This window comes from Notamacropus eugenii, chromosome 2, assembly GCF_028372415.1.
Source record: "Notamacropus eugenii isolate mMacEug1 chromosome 2, mMacEug1.pri_v2, whole genome shotgun sequence".
NCBI classification, from domain to species: Eukaryota; Metazoa; Chordata; class Mammalia; order Diprotodontia; family Macropodidae; genus Notamacropus; species Notamacropus eugenii.
This window is the reverse complement of record NC_092873.1, coordinates 297,450,556-297,469,265: the sequence shown is the minus strand read 5'-3', so window position 1 is coordinate 297,469,265 and position 18,710 is coordinate 297,450,556. Positions and strand designations below refer to the sequence as shown.

Genomic DNA, 18,710 nt, shown 5'->3' with positions numbered 1-18,710 from the left:
AACAGGGTACTGGCATCAGGTCTGCCCTTAAACAACTCATGATTCAATAATTGCTTTCTTCAAAGTTGTCAATGATCTCTTAAATGCACTCCCCCTCGCAAAAAGCCATTTTTCGATATTCATCCTTCTTGAACTCTACATCATCATTTGACAAAGAATGGCCTTTTTTAACTTGTTAAAAAGAAAAGTCAATTTCATTATTTACCCTACCTTAGTCACTGAATGGATGTTGCATCAGTCAAACTGAGACCTTGGGAAAACCTTAGCTTAAAAAGTACAAAAAACTCCCACGTCACTGGGGTCCACCTCCAGTGGTCTTGATCTCTATCTTGCCACTGCGCCCAGATGGCTTCAGATGAGAAAGTGAGGCTAGTGAATTTGCAACTTCTCCTGACTTTATGACCACTCCTGCTTGGTCTCGACTATCATCAGTATCATGTCCCCTAATTTGTAGGTGTACCCTCATCCTATGTCCTGGGCATCCTCTATCTCTTTCTTCTCTACAGTCTTCTCAGTACCCATGAGTTCAATCATCATTTCTTTTTCAATGATTCCCACGTCTGTGTATCTAGACCCAGTCTCTCACCTCAGCTCCAGTCTTATATCATCAACATTTTGTACTAGTTATTCCATATGTATCTGATTAAAAAACAAAACTCATTATCTTTTCATCAAAACCTATCCTTCTTCCAAACTTCCCTATTCCACAGAGCGTAACATTATTCATCCTTCTATATATGACAGGAATTAAACTCTCTTTAGAATTCCACCTCCCATCATTAAACTTTTACACACAGTCTTCAATGTTGAAATGTACTCCTTTCCCAAATCATTATCTAAGAGTTTTTGGTTTCCTTTGAAACTGTTCAAACATACCTTCCACATGAAGTCTTTCCTATATCCTCATTTCCTAGTGCTATCCCTTCAAAAGAAAATTTACCTTGTATATACTTATTCATATAAATGTTATCTCTCCTGGAGGGTAGGAACCACTTTATCACTGTCAAAATCCGTTAACACTTAACATAGTATATATATATGCATATCTATGCATACCTTTTTATATATGTGCACTCCCATCTGGATTAACAGCTGAAAGTGTACATGTTTCTTTGTACAGGGGAATATATGAATGCATGTGTGTGCTAATTGCCCAATAAATCCTTTCCACTGTTACATACAATCACTTAAGTATTCACTATAAGCTAGGCCATAAGTTCCCAAAGAGGGCAACACCACCTCTCAGAGGGTGCTGGAACAATGAGGGGCTAGGGATGAGGAAAGAGTGGTAGTTGGAATGGTGCAAATTTAAAAAAAAAATGAAACTTAAAGGCTTAAAAGACAATAAATTTTCAGGGAGTTGCTGAGTAATTTTTTTTTTGAAAGGGGGTAGTATATCAAATAAGTTTGGGAACATACATTCCCCTATACAAAGCACATATAAATATATACACACATACATTAATATGTGAATCAAGAAGGGTGCGCGTGCACGCGCACACACACACACACACACACACACACACACAGAGAGATATACACACATATACTGTAGAGTAGGGGCCAGAGTGTGAGAATGTGACCTATTACCTCACAGTTAATGCAAACTACCTTTAATGTAAACAGCAAAAACTCCATCTCATGAGAAAACCTGCATATGGCCCTTGGCCATTCCGAGCACTATGTCCTCCTCTGTTCTGTTTCTATAAAATATCTCAGCTACTTTAAGGATGGTAAAGAGAGCTATCACTGACGTGCTGTCTGCCAGTATGACCTTCAGGAGCTTCCCCTAATAAAATGTATTTACTTCCATGATGATGCGGACTGCCCTTCTTTCTTAGGTATCTCAGTATTTTCTCAGTGTCTGCTACCCTACACTTGGTGTAATCAGGACAAAACAGATCTGACTCATTAAAATTGGCATAGTCAACAGGTTACCCAAGAAATGGGCTTGAAGAGAAAGGTCTCTCCTGAGGGCAATCCAGGGCTGGTTCCACACACCCCTGGAAGGAGGAGTGATCTGAATGCCATAGGCCTGCCCTGGGCCCAAAAGAAAGGCTGAGGGACAGCAGAGGGAGGGTGTTGCAGCAAAATTCCCAAGGTTGTCACTCATCCAGAGAGAAAGGGTTGCCCAATTGGCTTGTGTCACTTAATGGAAGATTTATAGCCTGGCAAACAGAAGACTTTCAGCACTTTATGAGAAACTTTGAAATAGAAATTCTTCTCATAGGACAAAGAAGAGAATAACGTAGAGGCAAAAGATGGAGGTGACTCAGAAGACAGAGGAAAAGGAAGAATGTTCCTCTCCTCTCCCTCCCTATCTGACAGCAGCCAAGTCAGAGTGCTGTCAGAAGAGATACAGGAAAAGAAAGACTCAGTATAGGGAAGATCTTTTGGAATATGAGTGGCAAAGAAGTGTTGGATCAGAATATGCACAAAACAAGACAAGAGGGATTTTGAAGGGTAACAATTTGTTAAGGTGTGTGTACGTGTGTGTGTTGTGTGAGGGGGGCAGGAGAGAGGGAGAGAGAGGGAAGTGGGGAAGAGAGGGGGGCCGTCTGGAGACATATAGTAAGGACTAAATTGAGAATAGCAACATGCTTGTGAGTTTTGCTTATAAGGCAAAGAGGAATAAATATTCAAAAGGCTGGTAGCTAAAAAGCCTTGCTACCAAGACGGTATCACAGCTGTTGATCTATTTGTGTGTTTTTCTGTGCCATTATCTGTGTGCCTCTGATGGAGCTTAGAAAAACACCTGGCAGGAAAATCTATCTCTCAGTGTCTTGTGAACTGACCACTCTGGGAAGCTTACAAAAAGATTTCTCCTTTCCCTTTACATTCCTAAATGATGGCAAGATTCAGGGAGTGAGGGGACAAAGGACAAATATGTAAGGGAATCCTTTCCCTCAGACTATATAATGTTTTTACATCATAAACTAATTATATAAACTATTTGGGACTAAAATGTATATTCTCAACTGTGAATCCCTAAATTGTGGTTTGAATATTTTTATTAATATTGAAATATTCCAGAAAATTATGGGTAAACATTCTGTCCCACCCCCCAGAATGACAGATTTATTGTTTTACAGTTAGAAACGGTCATCTGACTGATGATATAGAAGCAGGGGTGCCATCAATGAATTTTCAAAGAAAAAAAATTAGAACTGACACTAGAAACTGACTGCCTATGAATTAATAACATTCCTGGATCACAAAAATGAGGAAAAGGTTTGTGTACAGCAGGAAACCAACAAAAACTAATTAAGCTTGACTGGAATATTTAGTTAGCTACTTGAAGGAGTCTTACAAACTAAAGTGAAGTAATGATCAACTTAAAAGTAGCTTTTTAAATTGGTGTATGTTCTGAAATTAGAAAGTTGATTTTATACAAGACACATTATGTCCAATTTGAATTTTCAGAACTGTTTGGCTCCCTCCCTATAAAAAGAGAAGCTTATTTAAGGGAGCAGGAAGCGCAAGCCCAAGCCCTCAAGAAATTCCAGATAGACGAGCTATAATAGCTTGAGAAAAATTCTATCAGATAAGTCCATTACTGAGTGATGACACTCAAAAAGCACTGGAAAAATTATAGAAATTATGGACACCACTTCAGATCTGCCCTGAGAACAAGACCTACTGCAGAATGTCCAAAAGAAGATGTTTCCAGAGACCAGACAACCATGTGGGACATCTAAATTCAAAGATGAAATGTCTTGGTTAAATGGGAGTGGGTTACTAAAATACTTGATGTTAGTTAATGGTGATGGTCATTCCTATATTACTTTGGCTTTTTGTTTCACTGTATCCAAATACTGAGTTCTCTCAGTTATGTTGTTATCATGTGAACTTCCACTCTAAATTCTAGTCCACAGCTTTAGATATTCTTGTACTATGGTTACTCAATCTTGTCCTTACAGCGACTAGTTTGGGAAAATTATGGAAAGTCTCCCAGTGACAAAAAAATGGGGAAATGGAGAAAATGAAATGATCCTGATTCCATTTTGTAACTGATCCTAATCAGTATCACCCCATTGAATCCCCTTCCCCAAGTCCCGTTAACTTCAGGAATTCACTTCTCTGATTAATCACCAGGTGTGTACAGTTGTGCGAGTTCTCTTGTCCTGTTATTCCCCTCTTTATGCTAACGCTGCTGCTGTAGATTGTACCTTCAATGCAGTTCACAGGTAGGCTCCTCTGCTTCCTCCATGCTAATGAAATCACTCGTGCACTGCTCAGGGAATCAGCATCCCTGGAACTATGCCTTCTCTGTACTGTTTCTATATAATACCTGATCTGGCCTAAGAGTGGCATGGAGAACAAACACTGTTATACTGTGCCATCCAGGACAGGCCTCATGAGTAAGCTTCCCCCCAATAAAATCTATTTACATCCATGCCAGCATGGAATGCCTTTCTTTCTTGGGTATTTCAATGTTCTCTCAGAGTGAATGCCACCATACAATTGGCATAATCAGGACAGAACTGATGTGCCACCTTACACATATTGAAAGCACATATTAGTATACAAGTTCAGGCAGGATACAAGGCTCTATAGTGGGAAAATGGACAAATGAATAACAGACATAAGATAAAAGTTAAGCATGAGGCCAAGAGTGCCAGGTATTAGGAATAGGGAGCTACAAAAACATATTACTTCTCATATGATCTTATGCCTGAATCTTTCTTCTAAAATAGATATTGCGAAATATTTTCAATATTAAGTATCTAAAAATATATTTCAGAACACATTATGTTTTAATAAAAATGCAAATGCCAATTACGCAATAAATACTTACGCTGACCCCATCGTCCCGTTTTGGGGTTCAAATAGTTTGGATAAAGTCCATCAGGGCGATCCATTTTCTGAAGCAGTTTCCGAATATGCATGACCTGAACAAAACAAAATGCAAACAACATAAAACCACAATGTAAATACCATCAACTGTTGGCATTAATTTAGTCTTTTTTTTCTCTCTTGCATTCCATGCTCTCTTTGTGCTATATATTCAATTAGATTTTTGCAGAGATTTTTTAAAAATTAAAGTATACTTATGTAACAGAAAATCCTGATGTTTTCCTAAAAGAAACAGTCAATTTTTAAAAATAAAACAAAGAACAAGCTACTGACAAATTCTCAGAGAGTCAAAAACTTTCTGCTAAACAAATTTTATTCATTTTTCTAAAGTTATAACATCTTCAACTCACTGAAAGACTGACCTTTTGGTAGTAGACTGGATCCCCTGTCAAATAGCTGAGGTGGACAAATTCCATATGTAGGGTACCAAATTCAGCCAAAATGCTGCTACCTGCAGAGGCCCAACCCCAGTTTCGCCCAATTCCGCTAAAAAATAAGAGGGATTAAAATTAAAACAGTTGGAAAATCTGGAAAAATCATCAATGAATACACATAATTTAAACATAGATATTCTTACTGATTATGGCACGTTATAGTTTAAAATGCAGTTTGAGTATGACCTGGAAAAACTTCACAAGAAGTGAATAGAGGTAAAAAAAAGAAGTCTCATTTTACAAAAAAATGTGAACCATATTAATTTCCTGAATTCCATAACAGGAGATTATTCAATAACAGTATCTAAAATGAAAATTATGTTTTTATAATCTCCACTTAATAGCAGGATGTAATAAAGATCACCATCATTATCATGTGAGTCAGGGAAACTTTCAAAGAATCTTAATAGTAGGATTGAAACAAAAGATGGGTAACATTTCAGAGAAAGAATATGGGAGGAGTTAAGAATCTCTATGACATGTTCAGGAAATAATGGGTAGACCAATTTCATTAAAGGTGAACATTCATAAACATAAAGGGTAGAAGCAGGAAATAAAAGAGTGGCAATGAAATAATTGAGATGTAATGTGATTAAGGGCTAGGCTAGGATGATAGTTTGAATGAAAAATCAAGAATAGCTACAAAGAACATCACAAAAGTAAGAACCTAAAAAACTGGAAAAATGGAAAACAAGATCTGGTTATTAGATAGATATGAGAGAAAGATATGATGATAGAATCAGGGGATGAAGTCAAAGATGACTCCCTAGGGATCAACTAGCTGATTTCTGAAGACCAATTATGAAAAACTATCATTTTATTACAGATTTTGAACCAGTGTGATTGGAAAACTATGGTTCGACTTTAAAAACAGAAAAGTCCAGGGGAAGCTTGCCTTTGAAAAATGATAAGTTTGTTTTTAGACATGCTGATTTGGAGACAGGAATGACTATCCAGATTAGCCATCCAGTGGATGGAGATAGAGAACTGAAATGTAAGAGATGTGGGCTAAAAGATACAGAAATGAGAATGTTTACCTAGAGATAAAGTTGAATCTAGGAGACTGATATCTCTAGGGTTGAGGGTACAATATGAGAAGAGGGCTTAGGACTGAGCATTAGTCAGTCAATACCTATTTAGAAGTGAGCACACAAAGAAACACCACGGAAGCAATGAAAAAGATTGATCTAAAGAGTAAAAATGGAACCAAGATAATGAGTGTCACAAAACAAAGGAAGGAGATTTTAAGGATGAAGTGGGTAATAACATATTCAAATACAATAGTAAGGTCAAGGAGAATGACAAAAGAACCCTTGAACTTAGGAATCAGAACTTGACCAGTGCCTTTAAAGAGAACAGCATCAAAGTTTTTTTTTTTTTTAAAGAAATGACTATGTATTCCACATAAAATTTTTAGGAGTTCAACAGTAACAAAAGGGAAGGGTACTAGATCAGTGGATAGCCTAAAAGCACTCTTTATAGACTGAGTCGAAAATGCATACAAAATGACTGAAACCAGATTATAAAGATTGGCTGAAGGGCGAGGAATTGCCAGAAGTGAATGGAAAATGAACTGTTTAGAATTTGGTAGTGAAATAAAAGAAACAAAAGGACAGTAACTTGAAAAGCAGCAGAGAATGGTCTTTGTGGTGTTTTTGTTTGTTTGTTTGTTTGTTTTTTTACCAAGAGAAGGGAAGCGAAAAGAGAGAGAAAAATAGGCGACAAATGAGAGAAGAACAAGCTCTTGGTGGAGCTCATGGATCTGAGGTCTATGCACAAGTGGAAAGAGACGAGAGTGAATGAATATATGCAAAAAACTCTGTGATGACAGGAAAGATGAGAGAGATGATGCCAAAAGCTCCTGATCTGAGGGTAAGTTCTATTTACATTCATAACTACGTAGCAGGTTTTTTAATCTTGGTTAATACTTTCTGTTTAAATAACATAAAGACATAAAAGCTAAACGCTAAGTATAAAAAAATTCACAACCAATTCCTCTACAGGCATTTACCGTCATTACAATGTTTGAGTCATACATGAATTCACCTCAGAGCAAAAGCTGCCAGTTTCCTTCTAGGAGAAACTCTTATGTTACTCTTGTTCCACCTCAAACAACATAGTTGCTCCTTAAAAAAAGATTGCTGATACCCTTTGACCCAGCAATATCGCTACTAGGACTATATCCCCAAGAGATCATAAAAATGGGAAAGGGTCCCACATGTACAAAAATATTTATAGCAGCACTCTATGTAGTTGCCAAAAACTGGAAGTCAGGGGAATGTCCATCAATTGGGGAATGGCTGAATAAATTATGGTATATGAATGTAATGGAGTACTATTGTGCCATAAGAAATGATGAACAAGAAGACTTCAGAGAGGCCTGGAGGGACTTGTATGACCTGATGCTGAGTGAAAGGAGCAGAACCAGGAGAACTTTATGCACAGCAACAACCACAGCGTGTGAGAGTTTTTTCTGGTAGACTTAGATTTTTGTAATAACACAAGAACTTCTGAAAAAAAAAAAAAAATCCCAATGGTGGACCTCAAGGCAAAATGCCTTCCACACTCAGAGAGAGAAATATGGAAGTCACTCACATAATGTAGCAGATCATGTTTGTGTATGTGTATCTGTTTGTGTATCATGTTCTGATTTGTTATACGGATTCTTTCATTTATCTTAGTCTGACTACATAGCATGACTGTAGTGAAAATATACTCAATAGGAAAGTATATGTAGAATCTATACAGAATTGTATGCAGTCGTGGGGAGGGAGGGAGGTAGTGGGGGGTGGGTGGGGAGGGATAAAATCGCAATTGTATGGCAGTGATTGTTAAACATTAAAAAAAAAAAAAAAAGATTGCTGGAAGGAGCAAATGACTGTAAGAAAGCTAGTTACGACAGACATAAATCATTTTAAGTTACTCTCAAGATAATGCATGCCATACATCAACACTCAAATTCTTTAATATTTAGAATGAATGGAGACAAAAATACATACCAAATTAAATACTTCTGGAAAATGCAAATGACTCTTTAAGGAGGAAGTTAAAATTAGGCAGAATTCAGGTAATACAACCTAAATTGCGCCCCCTACCAACTCTATCAAAGGATACAGTGAAAAGGGATCACTTCCTAATTTCCTAAACTCCCTCACAGAAACAATGCAAATAAATCATCCCATTGGAAAAATCTTGTGGTACACATAGTGTTTAGAACCTTTGAGCTGGAGGACTTGGGGTTAACAAAATACACGCTTTCTGAGGGCAGGGACTGTTGTTTCTTTTTGTATATTTCACTGGAACCTGGCACAGTACATGGCAAGCACTGCTGAACTGAATCTTGTTCAAGTCACTTAACCTCCGAGTCTCAAGATTCTTCATGTATTAAATGAAAATGAAGGTCCCATTCAGTGCTAAATACTTGATGTTATAGTTTTCTTTTTCTTTAGTGGATATTAAAATCTTGGTATCAGAATTTGAAATGTCTTGGTGGAGACTGAATTTTACCATAAATGCTCAGTGCCATTGCAGGACAACAGGTTTTTCAAGAAGATAACTTTGATTATTAGGAGTACAATCCAAAATGAGGGTTTTTTTTCCTCTTGAAATATTTTGGATTATCCACGAAGATTGAGGGGAGCCATTTATAAAAGGGAGAGGAGAGGGGAGGAGAGGGGAGACGAAGGGAGGGAAGGAAAGGGGGAGGGGAGGGGAAGGGAGTCCAGCCCCTTGGATCATATCAAGTTCCTTCTAATCTTTAGATTTTCCAAACTATGTAATGGTTTCTTCCCTGAAGCTACCAACATGACAGGTTGCCTCCAAACATAGCACAAACTTTCACTTATTCATCCCAGTACCTTAAGCTATTGTCTTCTATTCGGTCAACATTTTATTAAAAGATATGAGTCTTCATTGCCTCAAGTTCCTCTCTGACATCACCAATTAATTATTCTCTTCAAGGTTACTAATGCTGTCTTCACCACTCAATTCAATACCCTTTCCTTGGTCCCCATCCTTCTAGACTATTCTGCAACACTGAACACTGCTTACCATCCCTTTCTCCTAAATACTCCCACCTTCCTGACATTTTCTAACATTGCTTTATCTTGGTTCTCTTGCTACCTATTCAATCAAATCTTTTCATCTCCTTTGCTGCATCAAGAAATGGAATGACAAAACATTTATTAAGTGCTTACTATATGTGCCAAGAACTATGTTAAGTACAGTGGCTACAAACAGAAAACCCAAAAACTGCTCTCTAGGAGTCTGCACTGTAATTAGGGATATAGCACATAAAGGAGGGGCTCATGTTCATATACAGTTTTGGGCAGACAGGAAGGTTGGGTAATTCTTAGGCAGGTGAAGAAGCATAGTAGAAAAGGCCCAGATAATGTGGGGGAGTCATAGCAGGGCAGATGGGCCCCCTATCAAGAGTATGGTGGGTTCAAGGGCTACATTGGAGGGTGTTCTAGGATAGGTATAGAAGGAGGTAGGAATTGGGCAGTAGCCAACAGATGTTTACTAGAGAAGGTATGAATCTGTAACTCGTCCCAATGGAAGCAGGTATTGCTGGTCTACCTTTCTGCTGTCTACTGGTAGTCTGGGTTTATCTGGCTTTTATATCCATTTATATGAATTTTCTGGCTTTCTGCTCTGATGCTCTATGTACATGGCTGGTCCATGTAGTAGATCCAGCAGAAGGCAAGCTGGGGCAGGGGACATTCATCATCTTTGTCATGCCACTAATTCTGCCTGCTTCTGATCCCAAGACTTTGTCCTGGGCACTTTTCTTTATGTCCTTTTCTTGCTGATCTCATCAGTGCTCATGTGTTCAAAAATCACCTTAACGCATATGATTACTAGATGGTAACCTTAATCTTTCACTTGAGTTCTACTACACATCAACAACTGACTATAGGATATCTCCAACTAGATAGTCCTCTTTTGGGGGGGGGGGGGGGGGGGGGCGCAGCAGGGAGATAGGAGGGAGAGACAGAAGAGATGAGCTTTCACCGAGTTCCCTAATACTAATGCAGATGGGCAACTATTCTGTAACACTGTCTCTTTTATGTCCCATAAGTATTTATACTTCAGCATATCTAAGAAAACTCATTAAATCCCACCCTCCAAATTTCCCCTACACTAGTGAGAAGCACTCTTTCTGCCACTCACATTCATAACCTTAGACTCAACGTTTACTTCCCTCTCCCTTACACTCCATAACAATCATTTACATAATATCATCAACTCGACAACCACAGTGCAGTTTGCAATATAACAACAGCCCCCCACTTTTGCCTTCTACCTTTTAGCCACCACTTTAGTAGAGGCCCTCATCAATGCTAACCTACACTAGTAAACACCTTCCAAAGTTACTAATGATCTCTTAATTGACAAATATAATGATCTTTTCTCAGATTTCATCCTCCTTGACTTCCCTGCAGCCGTTAACACAGCCAATCATCCTCTTTTCCTCGATGTTATCTTTTTTCTCTATAGGTTTTCATGACATTACTATCTCCTGATTCTTCGCCTGTCTATTTGACTGCCCTTTTTCCGTCTCCTTCACTTATTCCTCATCCAAGTCATGACCACTATCCTTAAGTGTCCCACTGAGCTCTCATGGGTCGTCTCTCCTCTTTCTGATATATATTTTACTTTATTTTCAACATTCACTTATATAAGATATTAAGTTCCAATTTTTTCTTCCTTCCTGCACTGCCCGCTCCCCAAGATAGCATGAAATCTGATATAGTTGATACGTGTACAATCATATTAAGCATATTTCCACATTAGTCATATTTTGAAAAAATAAAAACAAGTGGGAAAAACCACAAGAAAGAAACAAAAGAGAAAACAGTGTGCTCTGATCTGCATTCAGACTCCATAGTTCTTTCTCTGGATATGGATAACATTTTTCTATAATGAGTCTCTTGGAATCATCTCATATCAATGTATTGCTGAAAAGGGCTAAGTCTATCTAAGGTGGTCATTGAAAAATGTTGCTGCTGCTGTGTACAATGTTCTTATTTTGCACACTTCACTCAGCAAGTCTCCTCTTTCTATATTATTTCATGTGGTGATATCATCAGCTCTGATGGATTCCAATATCATCTCTGCTGATTACTCTCAAATCCTCTTATCTTGCCCTAACTTCTCCCCTGACTTCTAATCATGCAACTCCAGCTGCCTGTTAATTACCTCAAACTGGATGTCCAACAGATATCTTAAGCTCAAAAGGTCCAAAACAAACTTATTATCTTTTCCCTTAAACTCTCCTACATCCTAACTTACTGCTGAGGGCAACACCATCTTCCCTGGCTCTCAGGCTCAAAACAAAAGTGTCATCCTTGACATTATTTCTCACCCCCTTCCTACATCAATAAATGTCACTAGAAATGTGCAGCTATTCTCAATAGAAACTTACATTCTTTCAATCATACTTTGATACATTTGTTAAGGATAATTCCCTTGAACAATTCACAATAAAGGCATCAGTTGTTAATTTATTTAGTAAGGCATATGAATACACATAGAGGCATGTCTGGATTTAATGAAGACCTTTATATGATTAAAGACAAGATTTAGATTTAGTAAACAATTCACTGCCATTGAACAATTATAGTAGATATTTACTAAGAATCTACTAAAAGCATGGCATTTAATAAGTTGCAAAGATAAGCATAGAATGGTCTCTGACTTGAAGATGGTTAAAATCTAGTAAGAGACAAGACAAATCTAATAATCATAATGCAAAATAAATTGTGAAAGGTGAACAATAAAGGAAAACAGAAAGTATTATTGTAATCTGGATGGAAACAGAACACTCTCTTGAGAGTGGTGTAAGTTAGGTCAAACTGATAAAAGGTCTCTTGATGACTAAGAAGGAACTTGAATGTGTGAGATTGCAATAACCAGTGCTTTGGAACACTGTGATTGTCACTTCAGGAAGTGGCCCTGGTTCTCTTCTATTTGTATCTTAATATATAGATGCATTTATTCAACAAGCATTTAATAAGTACACACTGTGTGCTATGCAGCTGGTACATAAAGATAAAAGGGACAAGGCCCTTGCCTCTAAGAACTTTAAATTCTACTAGGGAGAAATAACATGTACACAGTAAGTAAATACAAAATGTACATGAACAAAGTACTAAATAATTTTTTCAGAGGAGAAGTTAGCAGCTGACCTTATGTAGAAGGTGGAAATGAGGGACACCAGGCATAGGGGTTAGTACAGCCTGCGCCAAGACAGAGACAGGAAATAGGAGATAAAATGTAATACCAAGAAGGCCACTCTGGCTAGAATGTGGAATACATTAAAGAGGGTAACATATAATATGCCTAGAAAGGTTCATGAAGCTTAAGTGCTAAACATAAGTACTTTATTTTATTGGAGAGGCAAAAGAAAGTTTCTTGAAGAGGGGGAGTAAACATGGTAAGATTAGTGCTGAAGAACATCAAATGAATAGTAGTACAGATTATGAATTAAAAGAGAGACTGGAGGGTAGAAGATTAATTGGTAAAGCATTAAGATAGTATAGGCTTGAGTTTGGGTAATGTCCATGTGAGTAGAAATAAGTGGACAGAAGGAAAAGCATTGTGGATTCAACAGAAACCAGACCTGACAACTGAAGAGACATGGTGGATGCATGAAAAGAGTCAACAATGGTAAAGACAACTAAAAAATTATAAACCTGGGTGACTGGAGGGGTAACAGAACATGAAGAAGAGGGGGAGGGCTGGAAGACAAATGAGTTCTGCTTTGGACATTTTGAAATTGAGCTGCCTGCAGGCCCTTTAGTTGGAAATATCAAATAATAAATTGCTGATATGAGGGTGGAGTACAGCGAAGAGAACGGTCAAGTCAATCACTGTGCCAGGTGTTATGCTAAGTGCTAGGGACACAAAAAAAGTGCAAAAGACAAGTCCCTGTTCTCAGGCAGCTCACAAGCTAATTGGGGAAATAACACACAAACAGCTATATACAAACAATCTAGATTACAGCATAAATAGGAAATAATCAATATTGGCAGGGAACAAGAACTAAGGGGGATTGGGAAGGTTCCTAAAGAATGTGGGATTTCAGCTGGGAGTTGAAGGATGCCAGAGAATCCAGGGAGCAGAAATGAAGAGGGAGAGCATTCCAGGCATGGAAAACAGCCAGTGAAAATGCATGGGCCAGGAAATGGCGAATCTTATTCAGGGAATGGCAGTAAGGCCAGGGTCACTAGACTGGAGGACATAGGAGAGTCAAATATAATAGACTATAAAAGTAGGAGGGAGAGTTTTGTTATCAAGGCCTCTGAAGGACAAATGAAGGATTTTCTATATAAACTTAGAAGTAATTAGAAGTCATTAGAATCTGAGTAAGGATTGTGACATGGTCTAAACCTATGCTTTAGGAAAGTCACTTTGGTGGCTAAGTGAAAAGATATACTGAAACGTGGAGCCATGTGGCAGGCAAACTCACTTGCAGCTACTGCAATAGTCCAGACACAAGGAGATGATGGCCTACACTAGGGGAGTGGCTATATCAGAAAAGGAAAAGGGGAACATTCAAGATGTTTCATTAGTAAAATCAATAGACCTTAGCAACGATTTGGCTATGGGGGATAAGAAACAGTGAGGAATTTAGGATGACACCTAGCACCAGAGCCTATATAGATTTGCCAAAAATAGGGAAATTTGGTAGGGGGAAGTGTTTGGAGGAAGAAATGAGTTAAGTTTTGGACAGGTTACCCATGTAAGATGTCTACTGAACATCCATATTGATATCCAGGTAGCAGGAAACCAGTGGAGTGGTCAGTTAGATAAGCAGATTTGAGAATCAAATCTGGATATGTTAATCTAGAAATCATCTTTAAAGAGGTGTGGGGCAATGGTGACAAAATGCTAAACCTATGGCAAGTGATGAGAATGTAGAAGAGAAGAGTGCCCAAAACAGAGCCATGAGAAATGCTCAGACAGGGGAACTGGGATAAAGAACAATTTAAAAACAAGGAAAGAAGGGGAAAAAATGCACAGTTGAAAAAGCACTAAGGTCAGAGTACCTAGGTCCAAATCATATCTCTGACAACTAAGTTAGGAATTAGGACTAGCTGGCTTTCTAAGGTCCCTTCCACCTCTCAATTTGTAATCTACGAACAATCAAAAAAGCACCACTAAGGCTGAAGAGCTTTTTCAGTTGAGTGATAAAGTTGGGCATCAGACTGTAAAGGACTGAGAAATGAGGGAATGGAGGTAAGATATATTATAGATAACTTTCTGTAAAGAGGGGGAAAAGGCTGATAAGAGATATACAGGATGCATTTGACCCCACACTTTTTTTTTAAAGATATACCAGACTTGATCACATTTTTAGGGAGCAGGGCAGAAGTCAAAAGATAAGGAGAGATTAAAAGTTAGAGATAAAAACATTCCCTAATATAAACAGTCAAAGGACATGAACAAACAGTTCTGATAAGAAAAACCTTTAAGTAACAGAAAGTGTTAAACATTAAATTATTAGAAATTTTGCAAAAAGTTGCTTCAAATGAGTGAAAATCAAAACAACTCTGCAGTTCAATCTTATATATGGCAAAACTGACAAAACTGACAAGATGACAGAAGTTATTAACAATGATGCTGGAACTACACAGACAGGATTGACAATACACTGTTATTGATTTATAGCTATAAATTCATTCATTCTGGAAAGCAATTTGAAGTTATGCTAAACAAAGTGACTAAAATGACTATATCTTCTGATTAAGAAATTCCAAACCTAGGCATATATACCTTAAAGCAGGTCAAAAGAAAAAAAAAGTCTTATATTTTATACCAAAGGATTCACACCTAGTCGTATGCTTATTGCATACCTGTTATGTGCCAGGCAGAATGCAAATGGGCAGTTAGCCAGACCTAAAGTCAGGAAGACTTATATCCTCAGATACTTCCTAGCTGTGTGACCCTGGGCAAGTCATGTAAGCCTGCTTGCCTCAATTTCCTCATCTGTAAAATGAGCTGGAGAAGGAAATGATAAACCATCCAGTATCATTACCAAGAAAACTTCAAACGGGATCATGAAGAGTCAGACATTATTCAATAACACTATTGTACTAAGCACCGGTAATACTGCCCACCTCCCCCCCCCCACTTTCTCAAAAAGAAGACAGTTCTTGCCTTAAAGGAAAAAGACACCCACTGTGGGGACTGTGGTAAAATGCATGGTACAGTCCTGCAGCTGGATGGAACATGGACAGATGGCTGGTCTGAGCACCTTCTTTAAATGGAAGTTCTGAAAAGAGCTTCTATCTCTACCCTCTAAATCAGAGAAAGAGGTTCTCAAGTGTAGAGTATACACCGTAGCCATGAGTTTCAAAGGTAAAGTGATCTTTCAGAAGGATCAGGTGACTAGGGCATTGTACAAAGCATCACTTATTACAGAAGCAAAGACCTGAAAACAAACATTGACTGATAATGGTTAACAAATGGAGTACACTAATGTAATGGAATACTACTGCAGCACAAGAAACAACGACAATAAGGAAATTCAGAGAAGCAGGGGAAGACTTACATTAATGGATACAAAGTGAAGTAATCAGAACAACAATAATAGTAATTGGGACAATAAATATTTTGAGTACATTTGAAACAGAAAAAAACCAAAAATCAAACCTGAATACTGCATAATTGTAATGATCAAACCCAGCTCCCCAAAAGATGCAAAAATGCACTGTCCTCCCTTCCTAGTAAAAGTAGAGGACTCTAGGTTTGGTAAACAGTATTTATTATCAAACTTAGTTGATATATTGTTTGGTTTCACTGAACTGTCTTTTACCTCTTTCTTATTTTATTCTTTATTACTAGAGATGTCTCACTAGGTAGGCAAAGTAGGAAATTATATTCAAAAGTGATATTATTGAAAAAAGAGAATACTGACTGTGAAAACAATCATTGGCTAGAATGAATGAGGCAACAGGATCAAGGCAAAAGTAGACAGTTGACTTTAGCAAGGAAAAAGATCTCCTTTTCATTTCTGGAAAGCAAGAAGAGCCTGAAAGGTTCAAGGAGAGGAGGTGTTCAGGGTGAACGGCCTCAATTTCAAAGTAAATTATGAGACTAGGCCCTCTATTGATAGACAGTAGGAGGACAAGAAGGATGGAAGACTTGAAAAGAAAAGATTCAGAACATATACCTTCTCTGGGAAGTATAAAAGTCAATTAGGGACAATAAAAGGATTGCCTTGAAGCAATTCACTTGAGATCAGTGAGGTTAAATTGATCATGCTTCCAGGCTATCAGGTTGTATGACTTCCTCCAGCATTCTTCAGTATTTGACTTCCTTATGAGTAGGCTCTTCAGAGTCTTTGTGGTAGAGTGGAAAAGAGAGCTAGATGTGAACATAAAAGACAAGCAATTGACTTGGTGCTGATTCTTACTAGGGCTTATGCCAGGGGAAAAGCCATTTTACCCACTCTAGCTCTCAGATGCCTTAACAAAAGTCAGTGGAATAGGAGTTGATAATTTTTAAAGTTGCTTACAACAGTTCCAAATCTATGGTTTTCTGCTCTTGATTTGTTTTAAGTGATTTTTCTTCCTGATTAATTTCACCTTCAATTTTGTCATCACTACAACTTATTTTCCTTCATTGTAAGTTGAGAAATCCTAAAGTGTAGGTGTGAGGAAGGCCACATAAGTTAGTATTTAAATTTAAAATAAACACTTAATTATCCATACAAATGGAAGAAAATAAGATACCTTGATAATAGCTATAAAATCACCAGATTAAGATGAAAAATATATAGCTTTATACTGATAGCACTGATTTTTTTTTTTTAAAAAGGATTTAAACAGAAGTTTCTGTGTTCTGAGAATGCATAACACTTAACGGTAAATAATGAAATCATACTGATCAAGGAGAGGATATTTCTATGAGATGGGCAGTATTGCCAGAAGAGGAAGCTGGACAACATTCTACTTGCTGACTGAGTTATGATTTCTCTTATCTTCCAAATATGTTTGGAAATGAGTATGATATCTAGAGCTCCCTACACTCAACACTACTGTGGAAATTTATGCAAAGAAAACTAAGTTTCTGATATCTCAAGGCAGATGTCTGACCACAGAGACTTTTACATTTGGTCAGTAGGTTCCATAATAAAGTGTTGCATTAAAAAAGCACTATAAAGACCAGAAGTGTTTTCAGCCTTCCAGTCTGGTACAAGCTGCCTCTAATTTTCCAAGATAAATGGATAATGACATTTATATATTATGAGTTTACTCAAGGACAGATGAAAATTTGTTTATATGGGGAAATGCTTCTGGAATTCAAAGGATCTAAGTGACAGATGAACTCCAGAATGCAAATGACTAAATGGATATTTGTCTATGTATACACAGGTGCACATACAGTCATAATCTTTTCTTATTTCAGATTTTTGGTCTGCAAAAAGAAGTAGTTAGACAAGATAAAGTTAAAATTTAGTATTCAGTAGATGGGTAGGAACCTGTGATTTTATGAGTGTAGGGGACCTTTAGAGTGAGGAAACTCCCTCTTCCCTTGCTGGTCGACATGTTCTCTGCAACATAATAGCCTTAAAGAGCTGCCTGCCAGATCATATTACCCGTATGTGTCAGAAGCTGGACGTGAACCAGTACTCTGTTTCTTTCCACCCACCTAGAGGTATGCTGGGTAAATGTACAACCACTGCCTCTCTAGGGGGAAAGTGTACTGCACTTTAAGAGTCTAATCTGCATTAATAACATTTTCTCCATCACTTTACTTCTTGGCAATACAGCCTTAATATGTAGCATTTGCAGTTTTCCAAGTAAATGCTCACACTAAGAATTTAACTGGTTCTCCCAGACTATCCAAACCACCTGCAGCATACCCACTGCCCCTCAAACACACATACATAGACACACCCTACAATTCTGCCCACACACCTGAAAAACTGGAGGAAGAGAAGAAAAAGATTCAAAATAGGTTGCAGAGGCATGGGATAGAAAGGAAAGGGGCAGGAAAACCAGCTAGGAACAGTGCTTTTATATCCCGTTACTTAAAGCAGGGATTTTCCTTCAAACCTATTAGCCTGATATACTCATTGGGATATATTGCTATTATGTTGATAAAAAGGCTGAGATTGAGGATTGAGAGTAATGGTTTGGGATGGAGGGCAAAAGGAGCCACAGGGAACATAAAAAAAGATGAAACAAAAAAGAGGAAACAAATAAAAATGAAGCACACAAAATAGATAAACTCTATTCCTTGACCTCTCTGCAGCATCTGATACTGTTGAGCGCCTTCTCTTCTTGGAGAATCTCATGACAATGTTCTCTCTTGATTCTCCTCCTGTCTGTCTCATCACTGCTACTTAGTCTCCCTTTGATGGACAGCCTCACCTCATCACATCCCCATGTGAAGTCCCTCCAGGCT

At 37.9% G+C, this 18,710-nt stretch overlaps 1 protein-coding gene across 1 annotated transcript in view; it reads right to left on the bottom strand.

Moving 5' to 3' along the window:
* Positions 1–18,710, bottom strand: part of MAN1A2 (mannosidase alpha class 1A member 2) — a 219,124-nt gene that overhangs the window by 57,314 nt on the left and 143,100 nt on the right. Inside the window, exons 7-8 of the mRNA XM_072644497.1 lie at positions 5,220–5,343; positions 4,799–4,892 (exon numbers count right to left, since the gene is read on the bottom strand). Of these exons, the coding sequence (XP_072500598.1) occupies positions 4,799–4,892; positions 5,220–5,343 (218 nt within the window). The remainder of the gene's footprint in view (positions 1–4,798; positions 4,893–5,219; positions 5,344–18,710) is intronic.